Here is a 27,256-nt window from a genome sequence, read left to right on the forward strand (position 1 = left end):
ATCAATAGTTGTGCTAGGTATCAAAGTTAGCTGAACAAAGCTAGTTAAGTAAAACCTCATACTTCAGGAGTGACAGTCTTTAAGCGTCACACATCAACTACACTTCAGATTTCCCCCCAAGCAGTTTTAGCCCAAAGAAAGCATAACAATCTTCCAAGACACGGATCCGACTTTGATCCAGCTTTTAGCCATTTACATTGCTAACCTGGAAGTGGAAAACGAGTGAGTGCAACTGCTAGATTCCCTGCTTTATAAGTTCAACAAAGTCTTACAATAGACATCTTGACCACTTAGTAATACGCGCATTGTAAAGTGCCTGATGGTGAAATAGCTCAGATTACCGAACACTCAACAAAGTGCAGTTTATAACTACACACTTCGTTCAACAAACGAACTGTTTACTACAATCGATGAAATGGTGGGTGGAGATTAAGGATAGTGTAAGGGTTGTCCCTTCCCTATAACAACAACTTTGCCATTACCTATCTGTCCTGAATAATTTATAAGCTTAAAAATCAAGATTTGGCTGACATTCTTCCCCTATTAAGGAGTACAATAATCTACCTAATATAGTCCTATATCGAAAAGCATTGCTACTTTTAGATCAAATTCTTTAGATTATTCAGAAATAAAATAGTTTTGGTTCATGAATTAAAAAAGAAGAAGCCCTTCTTAGAGTATTCAAAAGATTGCATGCTGCCCTATGCATTTATTTCAATATACAATGAAAAAACCTCAAATAACCTTTCGGACTCTTGGAGCTTAATTTTATCAATTTCCAAAGTAAATTTAAGCAATGGTTGAACACTTAATTTTATTCTGGCAGTGTCGAGAATTATAGATAAAAGAAGAAATACATGTCCCTTCGTGAGCCAATCTGAAAACATCATTATTTTTTACTAATACGGGCAAATTGGACAATGCTTAAAATATTCTAAATTTCAGGAAACATTCGCACGAACCCTTTACACTTCAATACATTGTACAGGCGAATCCGATACCAAGATTAGGACTTTAGACCTTATAAGACAAATGGATTGGACACCTTAACCTATAAACACTAGCAACTACTCTCTACTTTAAAGTAGATCATCACTGATTCTGTTTGTTTCTATTTTTTAATATAAATACATGTTTACTTAATATTAAATGTTATGAATTACATTCTAAGAAGACAATACATACAAATATATTCTAAATAAACGCACGAGAAATCTCATTTTATTTATTCTAGACTTCCTTAAGTTATTCAGTCAGTTCTTTTACGAGCTTGCTATATTTTGGGATCCTGGAAAGTTTGTATTTAATTTTTAAATAATTGCATATTTTTACCAAATATGGATTAATCTTAACATTCCTTGGTATATGTTCTTCATTGCATTCTTAGGTTTTGTTTTTTGTTGTTTTTTTTTTCTATCACTTGACTATTGTCTGTCACGTGATTCTTCTTAGTCTTCTATTTACAATGGGAAATTTTTTATGGATTTTATCTTCTTTTTTAATATATTCCGAGCATAGATTTGTTTTCATTTCATATAGTCTTCTACTCTTCTTATTCTTTTAAGAGTTTGGAAATATTCCAATTTTAGTTGCATTGTTAAGAATGAACTTTATTTTCTCTCTCGCTAAAGTTCATTTTGTTGAAATTTTCAACGTCGCTGCCTTACTGTTTCCTAACTAGAGCAAATAAAATATTTTTGTTGGCTTTCATTAAATATTTTAAATAAATTTATTCAAAAATGCCAGTATTCGGGGTATTTTCTTCGACACACATGAACTAAATAAATTAAAAAAAAAAAAAATTGCTGGGAACTCGATTAAATTACTCTTATAAAAAACTTCACGACAATTTCAATGGTAGATTTTAATAACTCATATCTCTTTAATGTCATAAAATAAACCGCCCAGTTCTGACGAAAACAGTGTACATTATGGAACTGTTCCAAATTCTAAATCCAAGTATCTGATGATGGATATCTAATCTCTGAATTTTAACACTTTTGCCGTTAAATTCATTGCCAATTTTTTTTTTCTTCTCAATATTCTGAGAGAGCTAGTTCAACATAAAATCTACTTTATTTTTTTATTATTAAATAATTTATTTTTCTAATTTTAAGATGTTAAGAAGTTTTAATTTTTTTTTTCTGTTTAATGAAGTTTTTTAATGATATTTTATTAATTTATTATACACTGGTGTTCCTAATGAAAGCCAACCAAGGAAAATAGGAATTATATTAAAAAATAATTTTTATTTTTCTATACAAGTACAATACAAAATTGCAACAATTTCTGAGAACATCAGACAAAAAAGAATATCTGCCTGAGTATCAGAAGTTATAACAATGATATTATATAAATATATTTGGGGTTCGATAAGATATAATAATATTTATGTGACTCGAACAAAATATTCGGACGTCTAGGACAAAAATTGGTAAAATTAAAATACAATTAAAGCCGCCATTGATAATTATAATTTCTCCGTTTGGTTTATTAAATTTCAGTCTTCCTCTTCTTCATCAACACCTACACATTTTGGGCAAACTGGTTTTCCTTCCATCGCGTAGAATGTTTTTCCTTTCACCGGTTTCCGACAATCCTTTATGCACATAAAAAGATACATCAAATATACAAATTTTACAATAAAAATAGTTGAATTATTGTTTTCCAATCTAAACAGAAAAAGAAAGGCCGGTATCTTATCATTTTTTTTTCAGTTGATATAAAAAGAAAAAAGTATTTAAAAAATAAAAATATTACCCGACAAACAAAACAATCAGCATGCCATTGTGTGGAAAGCGCTGATACATAATTCTCCATGATTGGACGATTGCAGCCGCCACATTTTGGCGCGAACATATCGAAATAATCATCCCTACAGTATGGGCGACCATCTTTTTCGTGGAATCCTTCTTCTCCGAATTGTTTTCCGCATTGTGCGCAGAAGAAATGTTCCGTATGCCAGGTTTTTTCCAGCGCTGTTACGCATTTCTGTATAAATAAGTTAATACAATACATTTAGTAAAAATTAAAATGCTCTGAAAACATAGTAAAGTTTAATTTTAATTTATAAAGCTTGTCGAACTAATTTGGGTATGATGATACTGCATGCAAAAATCTGAGTTTAATACCGCTTCATCATTTCCCACTTATACAGTTTGATCCTGTGCTGCTTAAATTATAATTCTTTTTATCTGATAATTATAATAAAATGGCGTTTGCGGTGTAAGCTTCAGTTAAAGAAATAGTTTAAAATTTGATTTTATTTTAAAAATTCCTAATTTTTGAAAATCCCTTAAGAAATAAAAAAAGGTATTTCAAGTTTTTCAACCTAGGATACGATTCAACCTAGGGTGAGTCATAGTTAAATCTATGAACGTTTAGAGGCATGGTGTTTACACGGTCGGCAGTAATAGACCCTGGGTTTGAGATCTAATTTGTTTCGCGTTTACTATACAATTTTACAAAAAGTGACAAATTATTTAATTTATGAAAGAAAGCAATTCATGGATTATTTTGTTTTTTCTTCTTTAAAGCAACAAGTATAATATATAATAAAAAAACTAGTAAATTACATCAAGTATAGGTCCATTGCAATATGCACATCTTGGTGAGAATAGATTGTGATAATCTGGTTCACAATATGGCCGTCCGTCTCGTTCGAAAAAATTTCTTGTTCCAAGCTCTTGATTACAATGTGTACAAACAAAATGTTCTGGATGCCATGTTTTACCAAGTGCAGTTATTACTTGGCCAACTATCGGCTTATCACAAGCTGAACAGCAACCTTTCTGTGTAGTATTTACACCCTGTCTGCTCATGTCTGCCTGTAGGCTATCGAGCATACAGTCTAACTGTGCTGCACCTGTTTCCCGGTTGGTCTGCTGTTGTGGTTTAGCTCTTGGTTTGGCGTACGTGCAATCAGTTGCTATACTTGTGGATGTTGTCGCTGTTGAGGGTGAAACCTATGACACAAAAAAAAGAAAAAAAAAATACACAACACTGCAACTTTTTAATTTTTTTGTTTTTTTGTTTAATGTTAAAATATTGGATAAAATAAAGGGTATAATGATTGACAACTTATAAAGATATGTTACCCTGTGCAAATGTGGAAGCTTGAATGAGATGGGAGGGGTCACCGCCGCCAACAAGTAGTCCATCTCCCACCACTAAATCCCACCCTCAAAAAACTATTTCTAGCACGGCCAAGAAAGGAGACCACAAACCCGCCCCCGTCCACTCCATCTATAAACTATATTTGTTTCTTCTCCAGGATAAACACTATCAGTGCATCTTATGTATTCTATCCAATTTTACCATTGCAAGGGTGTGCAACAGTTCTCATACAAGTACCTGGCATTTTTTTCAGAATAAATGCAATTTTTTTTTTTTTTGGTAAGTTCCTATGGTTTCCTTGTAACATCTTGCATCAAAAATATCTAGACAATAGTCAGGCGTGTATTAAATACTATTTTTGCAGTGCAGCCTGCCACGTGCAGGCCAATATGCAGACCAAAATAACAGATGAAAAGGTAAAAACATCGAAAAAATTTTAATTTCAATTTCAACTTCGAGAAAATATTTAATTTGATATTTAAATTTTTGATGATAATAATAATTATTATAAAGGCAGAGGATTTTGAATGATTAACAAAATACTGGATTCCAACGCGTAGATCGCAGATTCTAATCCAGCTGCTGGCCCTTGGTTAAATGTCCGGTGGTTATGAACAGAGTAAAGAGAAAAGACTTTCCGATCGATTTTATTATTCGTCGTAGAATGCATGCTTTTGATTGGTAAATGTTGCTGTGATTTCAGGGATTTATGCCACTTTCTGAATGATTCCTGTGCAGCAATCGTATAAAAGATGCAAGTTTCGACCATCACTTCATATGAATCCAGAGGGTAAAACCCCGTTCCTGGGGATCTAAATCTATTTTCTACGTCCTCGTTGGCAATCGCCAACAAAGTTGGAGGAATTGTCCAAATTCCCGGATTGACTCTCAATCTTATAACTCTTCCCACTTCGAAGGTAAGGTGGACAAAGGAATCCTTCCTCAGAATATCTCAGAAGGCGGTGGAAGCGAGGAACTGGTATTGGTACCAGGCAGTGATTACCCTTGACTCCTTACAGAGCCTGGGTACTTACCAGGTTTTAGAGAAGGATATTCCTTCCTGCAGGGAGTTCAAAAGAGGGTGATTTTTGACTTGATTGCTCCGCTTTTCCTAAAACTCCCCTAGAAAGGTAGTGAAAGTTTCTTATGCCTCTAATTATAGTATCCGTTGTGGTAGAGGTGACGATTTTATACTACCTACAGCTTTAATTAAAAAAATATATACATATATATAAAATTGAGACTTCTTTTACCAAACTGTGCCTTTTTGTTTAATCTCTTAACACTTACACCTTCTTATAAAATCGAGCGAGAAGACAGTTACACCTGGAGACCCAACTTGCTAGGTCCAAAATTTTCTGGTAGATTTTCTTCCACACTGTTTGGTGCTCCCATTGAATCCAATTGAGGCCTTTAAATCATCTTTGAAAACATGTGAGACTTACTGAGAATGCGTTCTAACAAACAGTCTGGAGTCTCCTTGGTTCTAAAAATTAGATTTCTTTTCTTATCGTTCAATACCTTGTTCCAATTCTTGCCAAAACTGCGGAAGCTGGATTATTTCCTTCAGCCATTTGTATTAGTTGAAGAGTTTATGTTGCAGTAATTAAAAATGATGGTCTGATTCGAATAGCTTGTTCCTTCTGGTTCAATCATAAACATTCTAACTTGAACATTGATTGAAACTGATGATCCTTGACAGAAATAGTTTCGAAAATCTGGACATTTTAACTTTGTTTATGCTACAAAACATCTTCAGTGTCTATAATCGGTATAAAGTAAGTAATGTATGCTAGGATTACGCTTGACCAGATACAAGTCACAACTGTAGGTTTAGCTCGACGATTTTTTTAACTGTCCAAGTTTAATTTATGTTATCTTTTATACATTTTACTTTATTAAGATTAAAAATCTTTTTTTTAACTTGTTATGTTACTTAGATATAACTTTCAATGAATCCTATCTCTGTTCTGATCTTTGAATAACTTTTAGTATAACCTTACGTTAAATGTTTACTGCAAGTTTTACATTTTACCTTTTGCCGATTACAAATACAATTTGGTTCACACTCTTGAGCAAATGCTGCGATCATTTTACAATGAATCTTCTCCATATCAAGCACCACTTTTTTAATTTCATGTTTCAATTCATTAGACATTTCTGAACTACGCTCACATAATGTTAACAATTTTTCAATGGTGCCTCGTAAATCACGACGAATACTTTCCTCCAAGCTTCTATCTTTAGGCATTAGAAATTAACTTGAAATTCTCTCTGTAAAGAAAATGTGCATGTTTGAAAAATATATCCTCAAACAATTCATAAATGCAAAAATCTCTTCGAATTCTTAAAGACATTTTAAACGATTTAGTTCGTAGTTTTCATGGTTAAAGTTGGGGAAATGGTTGCATTTATTCTATTTTTGATGATTGGATTTGCACTAAGCTTCCTTACAGGCTAGTGCACGTTTTTTCAGGCTAATCTGTATTAGGTCAGAGTGAAGAAGAAAATTTAATGGCTACAAGAAGCTTTTTTTGAAGGAAGTGTTATTAACTTTTTTTAACGGCACTAAACTTAGTCCAATAACTAGTCCAAAATACTTGAATTGGACATTCTCTGTGAACTTTTCTAGTAAGCTAAACTTTGCCTATGGGTTTGCAAAAAAAAAAAAAAAATACATTTAAACTATAGTACACTCAACCTCCCTGTGTGAGGTACGAGTAACAACTACAATTTCCTCCTAATCAATAAGAGATGGGGCTAAAATGAAATAGCTGAGTGTGAAAAGGCAATAAGATACAGTGAAAAATGTCAACTTTTCGGCAAGTAACAAAAAATCTGTCGAATGTTCTTCTTTTTAACATTAAATATAACCACTTAATTTTTATTTCTCATTAAATGAAAATTAATGAAAATATTGTGAAACATAAAATGAAAAAATAAAGATAAAATCAACATTAAAGTTTTATTTTTAATAAAACTTAAAAAAAATGTGTAATATTTAAATAAAATAAAAGTTTATAAGGATTATTTAATGATGTTTGAAAAAAAAATGCAAACAAAATATAAAACATCACTTACAAAATATATTGTACAAAACACTAGATACATATTTTTTTAAATATACGGTCAACAAATTGAGAATTCTGATAGGACTTACTTTAAAAAAAATAGAACATATGTGAAAATTTGTTTCAACCTGTTTTGCAAGAAATGAAAAAAAAAAAAAAATTAAAAACGTCTAGTATCCTATAAAATGCAAAAATAGTTATTTTTAAGCAAAGAACTAAATTATAAACATAAAAATAAACATTTAATTTTATTTCACATATATAATTGTTGTAAGATTTTTGGCTCAGTAAATTTTTACATATATTCCATCCAAAAACTTAAAAAACAAGAAGGTGAAAGAAAAGGAGTAGGAAAAAGGCTATTTTTAGATGGGTCAGGGTGAAAATAGACCAAAATAATAAAATAAAACCGCGTCCATTTAAATAATGATAATAAATCAAATCTGTTATCTTACACGTATTGTACGTGGGCAGGAAAATTTTAGAAATAAAAAAAAAGAAGATTAAGATCAATATGTAGAAAAAATCTGATAACTCTACAGAATAGTAGCACTTCTGGCGACTTTTCTGCAGTGGCAGAATTATACTTCTTAATACTATGGTAAATCGCGGATATTGTGGAAAGACATTATTACAGAAGGCAACATGTAAACAGAAACCATGTTCTCTTACAAATATCGAAAATTTTCTCCCAATATTAACACTTTTTAATGAATGTTAGTTGGCTTTACTACAACAGCTTCATTAAAAAGTGAAACGTGATGTCTCAGAACCACGTCCTTAAAAATTGGCACCACCTTTAACTTTATTTATTAAGGAATAACATTTCGTATTTACTTATTTCTGAAGAAAATCCACCATAAATTTCATAATTTCATTGCTTTTCTTACCCCTTAAAAGAGAAGGAAAATCATTATATCTTTATATCTTATCATCATTATATCTTTATGGGGACAAGTAGGAATTATCACTAATTAATATAAATTTTACCTTGAAGTCTGATAATGAAGCCATTAGATCGTCCAGTTCTCTGGTAGCTGAAGATGCTGTAGGCCGTGAAGTCTTAGTAGTAGTTGTGGTTGTTTCTTCAATCATTATCTTCTTAACGAGATGACCATCACTGCAAATTTATAAGGTTTAATTAAATTTAGAGAACTATAATTTAAAAAAAAAATGGGTGTTATAATTAAAAATTAAACTTTTATTTTATTTTAAACATTTTATTTGGTTTATCTTGGCACAGATCAATGCTAACTCTTAACACAATTGATTTTAAATTCAATCCTACAAAATGCTTGCCACCAAATAAATCTATCCTAAAAAGATATAAAATTTACAATTTCCATACAAAATTATTTCTTTACCGACATTTACGGTGGATGAATATCATATTTAATTCTATCAGCAATTCTAAACTCTAATGTAAGATTTGCACAAAACCTAGAGTAGTCTCTGGCTCCATAATTCATGATCTAGGGACTTAGCCTAGGATTTTGCCAGTTCAACGTTCTAATTCACACCGGTCACAGGGCGAAAGACAAATTCGATGATAAAACCAAATAAAGTACGAGCTCAAATTATCTATTTCCGTTTCCTAGATTGTAAAATTTAGCTAAAGAAATGTGAGTTGAATGTAATAAGATAAATTTTGGTTCAACAATCCATTTCACGCCCTCCAGTTATGATGCAAGGCATCCACTAACTTGTTAAAGGAAAGGACTTATAAACCAAGAACCCTGTTTGTTTAAACCTTAAGGATTCAACCCTTAGAAAAAGAGTTAAAGAACTGGCAGGAGCTCAGTGTGTTTTAATTCATGTTATTCTGAACATCTCGGCTCGGTTTGCGGAAAATATTCTGACCATATCAAAGACTTTTGGGTGAAATAATTTCTCATTAAAATGAATTGACTAAATCCTGACAAAATTTTGTGATCGTGTTCAACTTATTAATATTGTAAAACAGAATTACATTAGATTAAATTATAACTACTATGTAGAAATAGTATCAATAGTTAGATATACATCAGATGATTAATTGATTCATGGCCAAACCTCAAAGAATATACCATTTCTATAATCCATTGTCCCTATTATCTTAATATTAATAAACTAAGGCTTGTAAGAGTTACTTCCCAAAAGAGCTAAAGTCTTGATAAAAGGAAGAGGTATCCTATTTCATATAAAGTAAGGCATTTTTAGGTTTGTCATCACCAGAAGCCGAAGTCTGAGGGTTTCCTTTGATTCATGTAAATCCAGCAACAGTTGTCCACCAAGTCCACAGACATGGGGCCTTAAGAGGTCACTATCACTTATAATTGATGTTGATCAACAGAAAATTGCTACAACTTTCTTAGCCAAAAATTATTTCAGAGTCTGTGTTGTTATCATGTAGAGGTTAACAAACTGGTTTTTAGAGCTGGACTGCTAGTCCGAATTACCTATGTATTACCGTAGAAGTTGCAGTTAAGCCCTAACGAGCTAATCAGCTGCCCCCCCCAGGGATCATAAGACCACTGTCCTGGAGTAATAAATAGCCTTATCATCTACGGCCCTTGGAACTTTTCAGCAGTAGAGGTAGTTCTTGAAAGAGTCTTTGGATGGTTCTAAAATACAACTTGTTCATTATTTTTGGTGACTGAATCATAGTTTCAACAGGATGAAAAATTATTGTCAGTTTCAGTCATTATAAAATTTATTATGTCGAGCTTTCGAGCTAGGGACTATGTCATCTTCAGGGCTAATTTACAATATACTGTTTTACATCATTTGTTGGTGTGTTATCTATCTTGTCTGTTCATGGACTGTAGACTGTATGGATTGCTGACAAGATAGAAGACACACCAACCCTCTAATGATGTAAAACAGTATATTGTAAATTAGCCCTGAAGATGACCTAGTCTCCTCTAGACTAATTAGGAAAAACTCTGGAAAAATGAGTGTGTTTTCTTCTAGATCTTTATCGAGCTGGCGCAATAAACTTCTGTTGATTGCGTTACTTCGGAAGAACGATTCCACATTGGAATTTACTAATTAGAATTACCATACTCCTATGTAATAATAAACATAATGAGGAGCAAAGATATTCGGTAGGGTCAGCTCAACATAATAAATTTTATAATGAATGAAACTGGCATTAATTTTTCATCCTAAAATACAACTTTAACCTGTTAGTTGAAGAAGCTGAGAATACATGCCCCTATCAGACTGGCTTTGTGTTTTTTATTTACAAGGCATCGTAAACTCAGAAAATGTCTCCCAGGATGGCTAATTAGGAAAAACTCTGTGGAAAAATGAGTGTTTCTTCTACCAGATCTTTATCGAGCTGGCGCAATAAACTTCTGTTGATTGCGTTGCTTCGGAAGAACGATTCCATATCGGAATCTACTAACTAACTAGAATTACCATACTCCTATAAAATAATAAACATAATGAGGAGCAAAGATATTCGGTAGGTTCAGAAGAGATGTTAGAAACGAGGAATCTATCTTAGTATGTATAAATAGAAGTACCCAATAGAATAAAAATAGTTTAGAGTAATTTCTAATTGTAGGTTTTCTGATATTTATAGTGATTACTTCAGCCTACTTACTATCCCGGCCACTAGAACTTAGGTATCTAACATCAGTAACATTGTCAAAAGACTGCTCTAGTAAGGAAATCGAATGATTTAAAAACTGCACATTGAATAAATATTTAAAGACAACTTGGTTCTGTTTATTTGTGCGATGTTAAGCGTATACGAAGCGAAAATAATTTTTTCTCTCTCTTGCAATCTCATTCCTTCTTGCAGCAACTCCCGAACTTGAAGACTGTTACAAAAAAATTTACAATTTGGATGGATGAGTAAAAATGTATTGTGTTAGAAAAAATAAAATATAAATATACGAAAAGACATCAAAATCATTTGTGTACTGTAGAAGTGTATTGTAAAAGATTATGTCACCTAAGAAAGTGGACGGAATTAGCGTTTTGGCGAGAGCTGGGTGCACATTAGAGTGCGCGCGCATATCCACTACACCCAGACTCCCAAGATCATGGCCCACTTGGCATCTTGCTCTTTCATTTTCTTTTATATATAAATATAAATATATATATATTTATATTATTTATTTACCGTTACTTACTTTTAACAAGTCTTTTAACACGACACACTCTTCTCGCAAAGTAAGTAGTATTAGTATTACATTTTCCTCGAATTCAATTTTAACACATTTGATTAGTGATCTATCCCTCATTAAGTTTTAATACCTCTCTTTTGCTTCTACATCTAATGGAACTTTTAAAGTAAATCTTATTCATTTTCTGATTTTGCTTCAACTAACTCTTCTAAATGATTTCTCTAAAACCTCTTTTCTCTAAAGATTTTTGTTCTCCTCACTTTTCTAGCAGAAGGATCTTTCTCTTTAACTGTTATTACTTCCAGGAGTTTCCCCCAAACTAGGCCAGGCTTTCATTCCTGTAACAACGCCAGTCAATATTAATGAAGTCACTCATCCATCTGATGTACTTTAAAGATAGTTTAGTTACTGACTGTACTTTTTGCAAAGTGTTAATTTCTCAATTTCTTGATTCTCTAGTAACCTTCGCCTAGGTTCTGTTCTTCTGTCAAGTGGAGCTAGTTCCAACGGCTCTTCTTGCAAGAGTAATTATTATTTCCATTTCTATTCTTCAGGACGTCAATTATTGAGATCCTCAACAGTGTCATGATGTCATGATCAACTTTGACTCTCATTTTCGGTTGTCTTCTTAGAAGAAAATGGGATGAAAAAGTTCGTGATGCTCCTCACTATTTTGCGAAGTCTAATGGATGATCTTCAACATGTCCCCCAATTTTCTACACAATCTTTAGGGGAATCATCACATACGTTCTAGGCTCAATTTTTTTCCTCCTCATGTCGATTTCATAGACCCTTGAGACAACTCTTCAGCATTCGCAGATAATTTCAGCTGGATGGTGTCTCTAGAGAGAAATGCTTTGATTTTATCCTGCTTTCTAATAATTTCTGGACGATACAGGACACTTATTCTACAAAAATGTTTTTATTAATTTCAGAAATGTGGTTCTGCAACCTTCATTTTTTAGGATCGTCTCTAGGTCGCACCTAGAGAAGTCCCGGCGCTCTAAATAGGTGAAAAAACTTAATAACCCAGTCTAAAGCTATTGCACTATCAAGGTGCTTTCAGTGTGAGTAAAGGCAAAATTCAAAACTTGATATCCTTTGCTTTCATGAGGTTTCTTTCTTTCAATTTCTTGTAATGCTAATATTTTAAAGATTCAGTTCATTTTGTTTCAAAGTTATTAAAAAATTTGCATGAAACTAGAAAAACTCTTAATTATACATCTAATCTCAAATGAAATGCGATCTGCCATCTTACATGGGGACGAGTGTGAAATTTTTGTCTATTTTAATACAAGTAGGTACTAATTCTCAATAAATTTGGCGGTATTTGTAATGGTATAGTGCCAATAATTTTTTTTCCCTTTTTTTCTGTAGGACATTTAGCAACGTCGAACAATTTTTGATGTGAATGAAGAAATTCGGTCTGAACAAGATCATTAATCAACCTAAAACTGAGTTCAATGTTAACAACATCAGTTGTCAAAAAATTTCAAGTTTATAAAAAAGGCACACATGTAATGATTTATTTTTACATTATTCTTGAAACTATTCTGAGAAGTAAGTTAGTTTTGTTGTCAGGGTCGCCACTGCCACTGAAATCTTAAATAAAATAACTAAAAAAGAAAGAAAGAAAAAAATCCCTCAGGTAAAATAATATGTGAAGTTATTCGGGTTAGGATGTCGCCCATTGGTAGGACAGAACTCTAGCTCCCCACCAGACACAATTTCTTCTCTTTACGCTGGATATGCTACCTTGATCTATAATATCAAAGCTAACTAAGAAATATTACGATAAACTAACAATCCATCTAACCTATACTAAGATCAGAAGAACCATTACTTTTGGTACCATTTTACTTAATACTTTACTTCTTTTTCTGTTAAACTTAATAATATAGACTTCTTTAAGAGTGCTTTAGAAGCATTTGCCTAAAAACTGTTTCGAGATTTCTTAATGAAGAAGGTATTGAACAGTTACCGTCAGATATCGCAACCGCTTTTTTTTTGTCCAGCAGCTTCTTGTCTCTCTTCAAGCATGAGATGTCGGTATCAGCTAAATCCAGAAGTCTTACACCTAGTTACGTTAATTTTGCGACACTTTCGGATTTTTACGTCCACTTATAAGGTTTTTTTTTTTTGTGGGGAGAATGATTTTCACTAAACATTGAAACCATAAATTTCTATGACTTTAAAATGAGTTACACGATCCCTGGCACCGTTTTCACTTTAAAAATTCCATGTGTATTTGCTTGAATCCTGGTCCCATTACACTCATACGCACAGAAATATAATCAAAATCATCTTAGATTTGCTGATCACCTAGATGTTAAATTTAGTTGGTCATGACCTCAATAACTTTAGCAACTCAATTGTAATCAAGTGCATATTTATTTTATAAAATCTGCGTAGCAGACGTACGCTCCAATTTTCACAAAAATCAATGATTCTTCAGGATATTGTTAATTCAATTTTTGACTTTTAAACACTATTAAACCTTAAGATTTCATTTCATTCTGAAGCTGTTGGTACAAAATTATCTATCACTTCCTTTTTGATCCATTCAATTTCGTGCTTCCGTGAACGATATCCGCAGTCATCCTCCCTCGGTTAGCTACCCACCTTCTTCTTCATTGATCATTGCTCTTCATCTTCATCCAACACCCGTTTTCAAGCGATCAGCCTCCAGTCGATGATGACTCATTAAACAGAGTTTCACCAAGACCTCCACGCCTCTGCACCGAACAATACTGAGGTATTTAGCCCCTTCTTCTTCTTCTCCTCCCCATGAAGAGGGAAGAGGTAGAGAGTGGGAATTGCGCAGTCATTGTCAGTGGAGACGCTACTGTAAGAAGTCTTGGCTAGTTGCCATCATGAAGTAGAGCTAACGCTAATAAATCTTTTTCATTTTATTGTTTTTGTTATTAAATTTCAGATGAGCAGAAGTCGGAAGCTGAAAGCTACTCAGAACAGTTTACTTTGGTCCAACTTATTAGCTGCCTGGGAGTGGGCAACCTTCCTGGATTTTAAGTGAACTAATGTGCTTAGTCGAGTAAGTGAAATAACCCGAGCTGTTTCAGAGGAGAAAAATGCTAACTTTTACTACCTCTACATATTGCAGCTCCTTGATAGCAAGTACCCAACATTTCATTAATACTTCATTGATATTATTTTAAGTAATTTTACAGCATTAATTGTCATTATTATTTTTTTGAATTTATTAGATGTTTCACAGACCCTTATGCTGGCCATTTTAATCTACAAAATATTTGTTCAAGTAGAACACCATTTAACTTAGATTGACTGTAATATCTAATCAACAAACTATTAATCACAGGTTAAAAAGAAAAACTTTATTAAAAAAAATAAAAAAAAAAATGTGAGGCTAGAAAATTCAAAAACTTTTTTAAAAAAAATGCTTACACCAACATTCAACTGCACCCAGTTGATATGTCATATATAGAAGCTTCCTTAGACGATGTCTACGATTCGCATCAAAAAATAAATTAATTATCAGAGAGGATGTTTAAAAGAGTCAAACACTAACGCCAAGGAATAATGTATACGTACATAAGACAAGCCATAGACAACGAATTCAAACCTACTGATTGTATCAGGGAGCTACAACGAAGTAGAAGAAAATCTACACAGTTTGTAGAAATCTGTAGCTTTCCCATTGCTTGGAGTAGATAAATGTCTTTCTAAATAGCGATTTAATGAAAAAATAAAATAAAATTTTTGTTCATACCCTGCTTGGAAGTATTTTTGGAAATTGTGGGTGCTCTTTTACAACCTAAAGCTTCAATTTCTATCCAAATAACTTAAATAATTCGAACAGAAAGACGTAACATGGCAGTTTACTGCAAGAATTAGATTCAACGAATAAAATAAAGAGATGTTTAACAAGATTTGTGATGGGGTAGTAATTTTAGAGTGAAAAATGTTATTTATTCCCTTAAAGTTAACAAAAGAGATCTGCATGTAAGTGAGAAATAAATGTATCAATTTAAGACGCTTTCATAATCTAATTTTTAACAAGAGCAGTGTTAGTAGACCAAACCCTAAAAACATCAGACACAGGGAAGGATTATTGGGTCGAAGATAGGAATAAAACTTTGTTGGATAACGGCCAGTCCGTATACCAAATGACCCAAATAGTGTACATGTGTTAAACTACTATATCAAATTAATATTATTAAGTATTCATATACATAAAATTACAAAATAAATAGCAAAAATTTGAAAATCTAAATAAACTGCAAGAAGACAAACAAGCAAAACCTGTTTTACTCTTTTTTTTAGATTACTCTTTCTAATTCTAAAACCGTAAAATCTTTCTATTTTACGAACTAGCTAGGAGGTGAAAATGTATTTTAAGTGCTTGAGAGGTGGAAATCATAAATCGGCGGCCATTAAAGACAAACAAGCGAGCGGGAGAACGGTTTTATTTTGGAAGGTCAAGAACATAAAACAGCAAGCCGAACTTCCACTGCACCATCTGCGGGGTGACTACACAGTTCAAAATTAGCCCCTTAAAAAGCTTTGTCCCATTTGAAGGCCTTATAACCAGGCTATTTCTGTTTTTTGTTATCCTATCTGACTTATTTACACCTACTGTTCATTTCTATTGTGTGAACTGTAAATTTGGATTATCTTGTGGCTGGCCTAGTGCTTCAAGCAAAAATCTCCTAAGGGATTAGCTATGCGGTTAGCGTGCTGGACTCCTACGCGGAGGTCCCGGGTTCGAATCCAGCTGCTGGCCCTTAGATTTTCTCTTCCTAGGAGCTTCTTACAGCTCACTGCCCGGTGATGGACAGTTCACCGTAAAAAGCTCCGAGCGCTAATAACCTCACATGTTAACGCGCCTTAAATAATTTTTTTTTTTTAAACTAAGCATTTTTAATCTCCTCGGCTGCTCTGTAATGAATTTTATCAGAGAAATGATTCAGATAAAAGTTATAAATGTAGGTCTAAATCATATGTACACTAGAACAGGAGTGGGCAACCTATTTTAAGTAGAGAGCCATTTCTCCTTAAATAATTTTAATAAATCTTAACAAGAGCCGCAAGGATGATAGTGTGAAGAACTCTGTATATCATTTGTATTCACAAATTATGATTATATGATATTTAAATGTTTTATATATTTATTTTCACACTTTGCAAAGTAAATAAACAAATAAATAATAACTAAACCTGTGTTTGAATGAAAATGGCGGCAGTCCTATATATTACGTACTGTATTTTAATAAATGGTCGAGGAGAGAGTTGTTGGTTGTGGATGTTGATGGATAAATAACACTTTTAGTATCGGTATAAGATATTATATTTGTATGTGACTGACTGCCAAGGACTGTATACTTTACACTACAAGAACCGAACAGACTGACTGACGTGGCTAAACGTTGTGTACAATTGAAGTCTAAGACTTTGAGCAGAATCTTCGAACTGAATATCGAACTGAATGTCGAACTGAATATGTAACTGAATATCTCGAACTGAATTGAATATCTCAATATCTCTGAATTGAATTTTTTTTTTTTTTTTATAATTCATGAACAGACAAGAAAGAAGATACACCAACCCTGAAATGTAAAAGTATTACTTTCTAAACTAGCCCTGAAGATGACCTAGTCCCTAGGTCGAAAGCTCGGCGAAATAAATTTCTCTAGACTGAAATGGCAATTATTTTTTCATCCTATTGAAACTATGAATCAGTCACCAAAAATAATGAACAACAATCATTGTGAAGTATGTTTTCAATTGTTGAATTACAACGCATCAACCCCAGGAAACCCTAGTGAAAATCAAGGTCAGCAGCGAAAGCAACACTATTCACGTATAAAATTACTTGGATAAAAAAAATTTAAAAAAAAAGATATGCTAAGTGAAAATTTAATAAAGACCAGATCACAAGATATTTGGCAAAGTACCAATCCTGTTTTTGGTGTATATACTTCAATGTTTATATAAAAACACCTGCCAACTGAATTAGAAACGGTGTAAATAGAACTTGAGCCAATTTCATTTAGTATTTTGTGAACAAAAATTTAATACAAATAATCATACCCATCTATCAACTTATAAAAAAAACAGAACTAATAAATTTAAAAAAAGAAGGTAAAACTAGTTTTATTAAAAGAAGGTTATAATAATTGTTTCTAGTAGAAGTAATACAGTTTATTAATCTGGTGTGGTGGATTGATGAAGAAATTTTCTGGTTCTTTGTTGTAAAATAAAGGAATCACTTAAGCTTAACTTAACCTTCGAGGCGAATCCTAGATTCGAAAGGACCAAAACTACTAAAACAAAGCCTTTTTTATGCTACCAGTTACACTTAAATGTCAAGTTCCTTTAGAAAAGTCAACATCAAACATTTGTCGCAATGGTAGTACTTCTTCTTTCAAAAAAGTAATAAAAAATGTCAAAAACTTTCTGATAAAACCAAACCAAGTTTTATTCAGTATTATACACATTCCTTTGATCAGAAACCAACAGGAATTATTACCATGAAATGTGACTGGTAATAAAAATTAATTGTAGATTTGTAGCTTTTGGCAACAATTCTATAAACTAACAAATGCATTAAGATGTGCTACTATACAAACAAATGGTAACTTTAGAGAAGCTAATTAGGGTTAAATTTAACCTTAAGAAAATATTGCAAAAGAAAATCTTTATTTAAGGATTATTTGCATATGAACAAAATGGTACTAGTACTAAATAGCCTTCTTAGAATTTGGGAAAATAAAACTTCTTTCTTTAAATAAGTCTGAAGAAATTTAGTACCTTTCCCAAAGGACTAATTTATTAAAGAATACAACCCTGTCTACCTTAAATACAAATTTCATAACAAGAATTATTTAAAAAGAGAGCTTTTCAACCGAAAAGGACGCATAAGAAAGCTAAAAAGAAATCATTAAACTGCCAAAGCAATTTCGTTCACACTAAGTTACAATTTAATTCTAAATAGTATTTTGTTTTTTTCAATTTAAGACTCGTAAAGTCTTGAGGTTTTCTTCAGCGCACTGTTACCGTTGGGACCAGTTTCTCTCGTTACCGACACTGTCCATCACCAGGGACATCTGTTTCATACATTTTTTACACCGATACCGAAAATAAGCGAAACTTATAGATGGGTTTACTTTAATTGAAGAATGGTTTGCTGTAGCTGGTCTAAGTAATGAACGAGAAATCGAAATTTTATTTAAAAAATAACAAATCTAAGAATCTAAAAAACGTAGGACTCACGATAAAGTTGAGACAAAATTCTAAAAATACAATTTTTTTTCGAAATATTTTGTTTTAAATTATTAAAAATAAAATAATACTGTGTGCACAACAATAATGCATACATCTGTTGTTGTAGTTTGTTTGGCTATACTTCAAATTAACGACAACTAACCTATAAAAGAGATTCAGGTTAATACGGGACAGATTGTGCCAATTTTTAATTTTACTATGCATTAATTTCTTTTAAAATTCATAAGTTAACTAACTGACTAGGTGGTATGATTAAATATCATATTAAAATAGAAAAAATGATGATAAATTATTAAGCTGACTATTATAATTAACCCAAAAACTGTTTAATAAATCATGAGTTTGTTGATAGGAGGTGTAAAATCACAAGAAAATTAAATGGACTAGGTAGGTCAATGCTGAAAAAAAAATTGCAGATCTATTTTTAATATTTTATGCTTAAGAACATAATGGAGAGGGGTCAAACGAGTAAACAATATCCAAATTCAAACTACTCCCAAAACTTATTATTTTAATTTTCCAAAATCTCAAAGTCAAAAACTACAACATGCTGAACGATCACAATAAAAATAATCTATGACAAGGCCTTGGAACTTGTAACACCAAAAGCTGAGCGATCTTATTAGACTTATGGCTACTGTAAAGCTACAGGATAAAATCGTATTTCGAATCACTCAAATGGGGCAAACTGAATGCTACAATTGAAGAGCTTGGTGCAAAAAAGAGTTATCTACATTTTTTTCAGAAAATGTGTTTAGTGGCGCCCCCCTATTGTATGTTCAATTCTACATCTTTTGGTGCATAAACGAGTCTTTATGCAGACTCCTTTATTATTACTTATTCTCTAACCTAGGATAGATTTGGACCAAAAATGAGTTTTCTACAGCAGATAACTTTCTTTTGCTCCAAACAGAAAAGATGACGCAATCAATCGAACAAAAGTTTTTATATTAGGTTTATTTAATGTTTATATTAGGTAGATATTATTATTTTTCTTTTTGACAGGCATAATAATATATCTAACATTCGCTTCGACAAGACACAAAATGCCACTTAAAAGCTCAAAAACAAGAAATCTGTTCGACTAAAGTACTTAATATGTACTCAAGTTTTACTGAAAATTATTATTTTGGTGCAAAAAAGAGTTAGCTGCAAAATAACTTTTGCTTATAGCAAGCTTAAAAAATGCCCTAGAAAGTTCAAATTGAGAGCCCCAAATGACCCCATCACAAAATATTAACTAATCCTTACAGCAGACCCAACATAAGGAATACATCTTAAAGCATATTTAGTTTTTTGTCCCTACTAAAATTTTTAAAAAACTGTAGATAACTCCTTTTTGCACCAAGCTCTTCAATTAGAGTAAGGCTAAATTTACTAGTAAAACGCAATTCCGAGTGCATCTCGTTCCTTCTATGGAATTTTAGGCGAGAGAGAGAGAGAGAGAGAGAGAGAGAGAGTGAGTCTTCTTGGCGCCACCAAACGATTATGTCCACCCTACAGCCTGGGTCTGGTCAACGCAAATGAAACTTCACAGTGCTCCTATCGGTCTTAACCGTTTCCGAGGTAAACAGGGAGAACGCACAATGGTAGGTTTAGACTTAGGAGGTTACCAAAACGAATGAAAAGGAAAACCCTAGGGGAACTTGTAAACAGTTCTCTCCAACCAGCACAAGAACAAAGCACAATAAACCTCTTTTAGCTGCAGATCCAGAACAACAGGACCTCTGTTCTAACCCACTCTGCGTTGTTGTTCCCAACATCAGTTTCGTCAGGTCAGTATGCCCAGAAATTTATGTAGAGCAATCTGTAGCAAAAAAAAAAAAAAAACCTCCAAGCAACCCGTAGCTAATTAAATGCACTTGCACTCGTACATCCAGTACTGCAGTTTATCGAGAGTAGGATTGATTTTGTGTTTTGACACACCACCGTACACTTCACCTATAATTAGCGAATAACTTCAAAGTGTTCATGAAAGATAAATAAACATTAAATACCCATTGTGTAATGACGTCTTGTAATCGTCCAGATAACTTTGGGGTGGCCTGGGCGGCGTGGAATGTACAACCGTCCCATTCATTTCAATCGGCACTACAAAATAAAAATAAAATTAAAATTATTGAATTCATTAAATATTTTAAGTTTTTAAACGTAAATTTTCACATATTTTTAAATTTATTATTCATAAATCTGGATTAATTTGAAGAAACAAGACATATTTGGCCAAATATACTTGTAAGAATTTATATTAATCCTTAACTAACTGCTGCAACAGTTGAATACCTTTACAATAAGTTATTCCAGCTATGTATCTATTTTATATAATTACGCTTTACGTAATGAATCAACAGAATTTTCTTAAAATGAGTGCAAGTCTTCCTGTCCTAATGGAAAGTTTCTATTACTGAAGCAATCTGTAAGAATTGTTACCATAAATCTAGGATATCTGCATTTTTCTTCAAGCAGTCTTGGTCATAAAAATGCGCATATTTTACTTTGTCCTGTAAACCATAAGTTGTACCCCCTTAAAAACCTATGTCTAGTTTCAGTATTTGTATTCCCAGGATGCTTTTTAAAACTGCCAGAAATCTGATCGGTCGGTCTCAACTCTTGGAAGTGGAATGTTACTAAAGCGAAATGACAGAAAGCTGACATATAGAAAAACTTGTACAAAATCATCTGAAGTACCTGATGAAGATCAATTTCTAAGTATCTGATGTAGGAGTTACTATCTACAATCAATCTTTCAGTATGAGTACCCTAGAACTACATAGTTACAATATACTTACAAAATCTACTCAGTAATCAAATTACCAGTTTCTAGATTTTCCGCTGAAGGTACTGATCAAAAAATAACAGTTTAAAGGACTGATCATTCTTGAACTCTGTTCGGAAAACTGAGTCGAAAATTACAGAAATAAGACATTAATGTCGTTTGTGGAAAGAAGGTAGCCTTGTTACGATTAAGTTCTACAAGGAGTTTGATGTAAAATCATTACATTGGTTAAGAGAAATAAAATTTCGTTTTCGGTACAAAAATCAATTTTTCGCTAACGGATTTATAACATTTCAAATAAAAACATGGCTTTTAATAAAAATTCTGAGGGTTACCTTCGGTGAAACTAAAGATCTTTTCTATAGGGGTATCCTTAAACAGTAGCTAACTCTGCCAGGGAAGACCACTTCTACGAGGGTCGTTTGAAAAGTCCGTGCAAAAATAAAAACTACTTAATTTTTTGGGGGTAAACCATTTTTATTTTTCAACATAGTCTCCTTTTAGGCTTATACACTTCGTCCAACGCTGCTCTAGTTTGTTGATCCCTTCCGAATAATAGGATTTGTCCAAGTCTGAAAAATAGCCATTCGTTTCTGCAATCACCTCCTCGTTTGAATAAAATCTTTTTCCCGCCAGCCATTTCTTCATATTGGGGAACAAATAGTAGTCCGAGGAAGCCAAGTCTGGAGAATAGGGGGGATGTGAAACGAGTTGGAACCCTATTTCCATTAATTTTGCGTCCACAACTGCTGAGGCGTGAGCTGGTGCGTTGTCGTGATGGAAAAGGACTTTTTTGTGGGCCAATCGTACGCGTTTTTCTTGCAGCTCGGTTTTCAAACGGTCCAATAACGATGAATAATATGCACCTGTAATAGTTTTACCCTTTTCAAGATAGTCGATGAGGATTATTTCTTGCGAATCCCAAAAGACAGTCGCCATAATCTTTCCGGCCGAAGGAACGGTCTTCGCCTTTTTTGGCGCAGATTCCCCCTTGGTAACCCATTGTTTAGATTGTTCTTTGGTCTCAGGAGTGTAGTGATTTATTTATGTTTCATCCACAGTGACGAAACGACTCTTAAAGTCCTGCGGATTCTTCTGGAACAGCTGCAAATCACTCGACTTCCTCGATTCAAACGAATGCCAAACACAAAGAAATAGACCGATCTGGCTGAAACTTGGTGTGTGTTCTTCCAAGAGATGCTACTAACTAAACATAACCTCGATACGCGCCAGTGGTGCTATCTCTCTGACTTTTCAAACGACCCTCGTATACAATGCAGGAAAATCAGATGTCTGGTGGTTATAAAAAGCATCCTGAGGCCAGATATAGGCACCTTAACATGGCTTAAGAGTAATATCGATGAAAAAAAAAATAAAAAAAATATTACAGGACATTATAAAATATGCGCATTTTTGAGACCAAAACTACTGAGAAGTAATGCAGATAACCAAGATTTATGGAAACTGCCACTGATGAGTTGAATAAATAATCAATAACAACTCTTGCAGATTACTTCAGTGATAGAAACTCTCCAGTAGGACAGTTGCTAGCAATCTGTTTGAAAAGCGGACTGAAGTAAGTAATAATCACATAAAAATAAATCAACTACCTTTTCTTTCGGACGAATATCTTGAACTGCTTAGATCTTCAAGTAATGTGTCGAGTTCGGATAAGTTGTTATTCAAGGAGGTGGCCATCTTGCCACTTCCACTTGTTCCGCTGTCATTGTGGTATGACGGCTGAAAATTAAAAATAATTATTAATAAAATCAAACTTTAAGAACACTAATTTATAAGAACAAAAAACTTCAAAAATAAATCAAGTTCTAATTAAACAATTTTAAAACAAAGAACCCTGTTTCAAAAAATATAAAACATTATGGAAGAACAACATAACAAAACATCAATTAAAACAACAACGAATAAGATGGACAATGACACTAAAAACATTCTTGGCAAAGTGATTTGAATTTGCCGATTGTGCCAGAACATTGTTTTCATCACCTGAACCCTATAACATTGCGTTGTGCCAATTATGTCACATTGCAATTAAACAGAATGCAATGAAACTCGTAAGATGTAAGTAATATGTAATACGAAGTCATACCATTATATGAATGGTGCAGGAAGTTCAAGTAATAAGATAAATAATCAGAAGAAAGCTTACTTGATAAAACTCTTAATATTATCGCTAGATTATTCACTCCAGTTTCGTCTACTATCTTGCTGAAGGTTAAGTGTTTAAAGTAAATAAGAATATAAGAATATTAAGGAAAGAAATTCGCCGTCTTCTCCATATAAATTATAAGCCTTGAACGTTACTTTTATAGTGAAAATTATCCCCCATTGTGTTGACAATTCTTTTTCTATAACAAATAAGTTAATTTATACTACAAAATTATGTATCGAAATGAAGAAGAACAATGTGAAGCAAAACCTTAAGTATAGGCCTCAACTCTTTTCAAACTATGTAACATTCCCAATAATAATATGAAAAAAGTTAAGATACTTGCATTATCTTATCTCACAACGAGAGGTAGGTACAAAATATAATGCAATCAACACTAAGTACTGCACACACTCGCTCACTGTAACTACGCAATAACCTCCACATGTGTTACCAACTAGTAACCAGCTTAAGACATGGTTACCAACAGATATTTAGTACTAATTAAGTTTACAATATGTGTGCCTGTACCATGTCTGGGGTCCAATTTATAATAATTATATTTTATTAAAAATATTTTAATTACTAAAAATATTTAAAACTCAAAACATACTAATTTAAAAATGCATGTAACTACTGGACATGGAACATGGATTAGATAGAATAGCTGTTGGAATATAAGAACAAATGCTCCTTTATATTAGGCTGCTAGAAGAAACAGGGTCGAAACTAGAGAACTCTATCATACAAATACCGAATTCTTTTTGTAATTTCAGATTACCTTCTCATTTTCTCGAAATCCCTTCCAGCGACATTCTCCTAGACTGTTAAACTGAAGTGAACACAAGTCTAACGTTACCCGAAAACTTAAGTTTGATTTTCCTCTTTCGAAACGTAAAAAAAAATTCTGTAAATATTAAAGTACCCAAAATTATAATTTGCTACATAGTTTCACGCCAACCAGCGTAAATAGCCTAACGGAATTGGAGATTACGAAACGAACTGGGTTAGAGATAGATTAATCTCTCACATATTTATTATCTCACAGGGTACAGACCCTGAAGAAGGTAATAGATTTACCGAAACGTTGGTGAGATAAAACTTAATTTGTATTTGAATTTATTGATTGACCCCACCTCAATATTCCCAAAATCATATTTATTATAGTTAATAAAATCCAGTGCCGAAATGGTAGAAATGCTTAGCAATCAATCGAACACAATAATTCACTGCGAAGTAGACTTGACATTTTTCATTATATTAGTAAATTATGGTAAGAAAAAGTCATGTGAGTAAACAGTCATACGAGATTCTTTTCATGAGAAATTTAAGTAAAACTGTCGAAAACAATTCCAAAACGATCTTAACTTTGAAAAATTTCTTGAAAATTGAGAATTCTTTTTTTAAAAATAATTTGTTAGTATTATTTCACAGTATCTACTTAAGATTAATATTCCTTCTAAAATAACAAAAAAAAAGTTAATAAAATATGAGAAAATAATAAGATATTTAGAAAAGTAAGTGAAAAGTATTGCAGCACCATTATTAATACGCTTTGGCCAGCCCATACTGGTTTTCATTGGATGGGGCGTGGCTACGCTAAAGGTGGGCGTGGCCCGCCCACCGCCTGCCACCTTACTGCGCTGTGATTGGCCACTACTTTAAAAGCAATAATTTCAATGAAATAATTAATTTAAATTTTTTTTTTCAACATTTCTCCCATAGGTATTTCATAAACTTTCGATTAAAGCAAGAAAAACAATTTCCCATTAAAAATACAATAAATAATATTTCTTTTGGAATAATACTTCATGTTTTACCTAATTATCGTTAACAGAAACAAAAAAGTTCAGAATTTATATTGTTTAATCGTTAAATAGATAAATGAAAAATGGGGACATTGCAGAGTTCAAGCCGCCATTAAATAGGATGTAAGCTTACTTTACAGTCCAGTAGGTGGAGAACTCTAGTGGCAATTTCTGTAAACATAAATGCAGTTACTACATTCACATTTAACCATGTTGACGACTCGCTAGACTTATATGTGGCTATCTTTCACTCATAATTAACCATGTTGACGACTCACTAGACTTATATAGGGCTATCTTTCACTCATATTTAACCATGTTGACGACTCACTAGACTTATGTAGGGCTATCTTACACTAATATTTAATCATGTTGACGACTCACTAGACTATCTTAAACTCACATTTAACCATGTTGGTGACTCACAGGACTTATGTTAGTCTACCTTAAACTTACATTTAACCTTTTTTTTTTCTTTTTTTTTTATCCGACTTAGTTACTCAATGCGGATAGAAAGGATGTATTTTATTCCTCATTTATCGGCGTTTTCCGTCTGCTGCCAACACTTTGCAAGTTAAAAGTATTACTTGTTACTACTCCAGTAAACTATCTACATTGGGCTATTTGTTTTACAGATTTCAATGACAAAAATCCTATCGACAAATGTGCCCCTACCAAACAATTGCTTCAGCGACACGTTATTAGAACTTATTACCGAGACCGGATTGCGATAATGCACAACCACTCTCCTCAACAACATACTAAGATGTGGACAGAGAGAGTCAACCTCAGAATTTATGAAGTGGCCTTTCCAGAATAAAAAAGGAACAATAGTTAGAGAGAAGATATTTTAAAAGATTTTCCCCATTCTCCAAGCGCTTTCTACAATTAATGGCTCTCGTATTGGTGGAATGAAAGCGCCGAGTTTAAAAAAAAAAAAAGGGATATTGATGAAGATGACGCACTAGATTGTTCGGAATGAAGGTGCCAAGTGTTAATATTGATGGAGATGAGGCACCAGCAGCATTAATGACCAACAGAATGGAGATACTGAGGCACCAGCAGCATTAATGACCAACAGAATGGAGATACTGAGTTCATTAGCAAAGTTGTGGCTATAAAAATATAATAAGTTTTGATTAAATTGAAAAATTTAATTGTTTAAAGTGATTGAACTAAATTTGGAATTAAATTAATTCAATTACAATTCTGATTATTTAATTAGTTGTAATAATATATTTTACAATAAGGTAACAATGTAAAAATATTAAACTGTCAATAAGCCCTAGGTGAGCTAGTTCCCAGGTCGAAAGTTATGAATGGATTTAGCATTATTTTCTTTCTTCCTTTCTAGATTACAAATCACTTTTTCGAGTTCTTGAAGTAAGAAATTTTAAGTGTTATTTACACATGTTTTTGTAATTAGAAGAAACTTTATGCCAAAATAGAACAGTATGACGGAAATTTTATGTTTCCCTTGAGAATCCTACAAATAAATAGTTTTCTTGGCAAAGTTTAAAGACAAAGTAATAGGCATACTTCAAAGAAATTATATGAAGTTCTTTTTGAAGAATGTCGCCGAAATACAATTCTTCCTTTCGGAAGCGACTTCAATTATAACAAGCCAAATATCAGTGCCAACTACCTCCTCAAACGAGCATATTTCTAATCAAAAAAAAAAAAATTATAAAAGTAAATATTGTTTCTATTAAAGAGAACTTATGTTTTATTTTATATTATCCATGACGCAATATTGCGGAGCTATGTAAGAACAATACTCGATTATATTATGATTAATTTAAATATTTAGAATTATTTAAAATATAATTCTCAATTGGTGCTAGTTTAATGTGTGGGCAAAAAGACTGATTGACGTTTGGAAATATTTCCAGAATCAGAGAAACCAAATTTTACAAAAAGTAAATTGTGATTAAAAA

General features: G+C 32.7%; 1 protein-coding gene and 1 long non-coding RNA gene across 13 annotated transcripts in view; one reads left to right on the forward strand and one right to left on the reverse strand.

Annotated features, from left to right (window-relative positions):
- The window catches only part of LOC141447874 (paxillin-like), a 144,925-nt gene that overhangs the window by 6,509 nt on the left and 111,160 nt on the right, over positions 1-27,256 (reverse strand). For 7 of the 10 annotated variants that reach the window (XM_074115784.1, XM_074115779.1, XM_074115783.1 and 4 more), the window contains 5 exons: positions 22,955-23,084; positions 20,566-20,659; positions 8,178-8,307; positions 3,576-3,965; positions 2,761-2,991 (listed from right to left, as the gene is read on the reverse strand). In XM_074115784.1, coding sequence (XP_073971885.1) covers positions 2,761-2,991; positions 3,576-3,965; positions 8,178-8,307; positions 20,566-20,659; positions 22,955-23,042 — 933 coding nt within the window. In that variant the 5' untranslated portion in view covers positions 23,043-23,084. Of the gene's footprint in view, positions 1-2,229; positions 2,600-2,760; positions 2,992-3,575; positions 3,966-8,177; positions 8,308-20,565; positions 20,660-22,954; positions 23,085-23,511; positions 23,658-23,857; positions 23,877-27,256 lie in introns of those variants that run through there. The other 3 variants (XM_074115786.1, XM_074115785.1, XM_074115782.1) reach the window with 3 other exon arrangements.
- On the forward strand, positions 11,238-26,635 carry LOC141447879 (uncharacterized). Of its 3 annotated transcripts, none has more exons than XR_012454652.1 (3): positions 11,238-11,351; positions 14,241-14,440; positions 25,955-26,635. It is a non-coding gene; the product is annotated as an uncharacterized lncRNA (long non-coding RNA). The 3 variants fall into 3 exon arrangements; XR_012454650.1 differs by lacking the exon at positions 25,955-26,635 and adding an exon at positions 14,530-16,984; XR_012454651.1 differs by lacking the exon at positions 25,955-26,635 and adding an exon at positions 14,530-16,984 and having other exon boundaries at positions 14,241-14,436.

Source organism: Rhodnius prolixus, unplaced genomic scaffold (assembly GCF_049639745.1).
Source record: "Rhodnius prolixus isolate KJV_2025 unplaced genomic scaffold, Rpr scaffold_13, whole genome shotgun sequence".
Taxonomy (NCBI): domain Eukaryota; kingdom Metazoa; phylum Arthropoda; class Insecta; order Hemiptera; family Reduviidae; genus Rhodnius; species Rhodnius prolixus.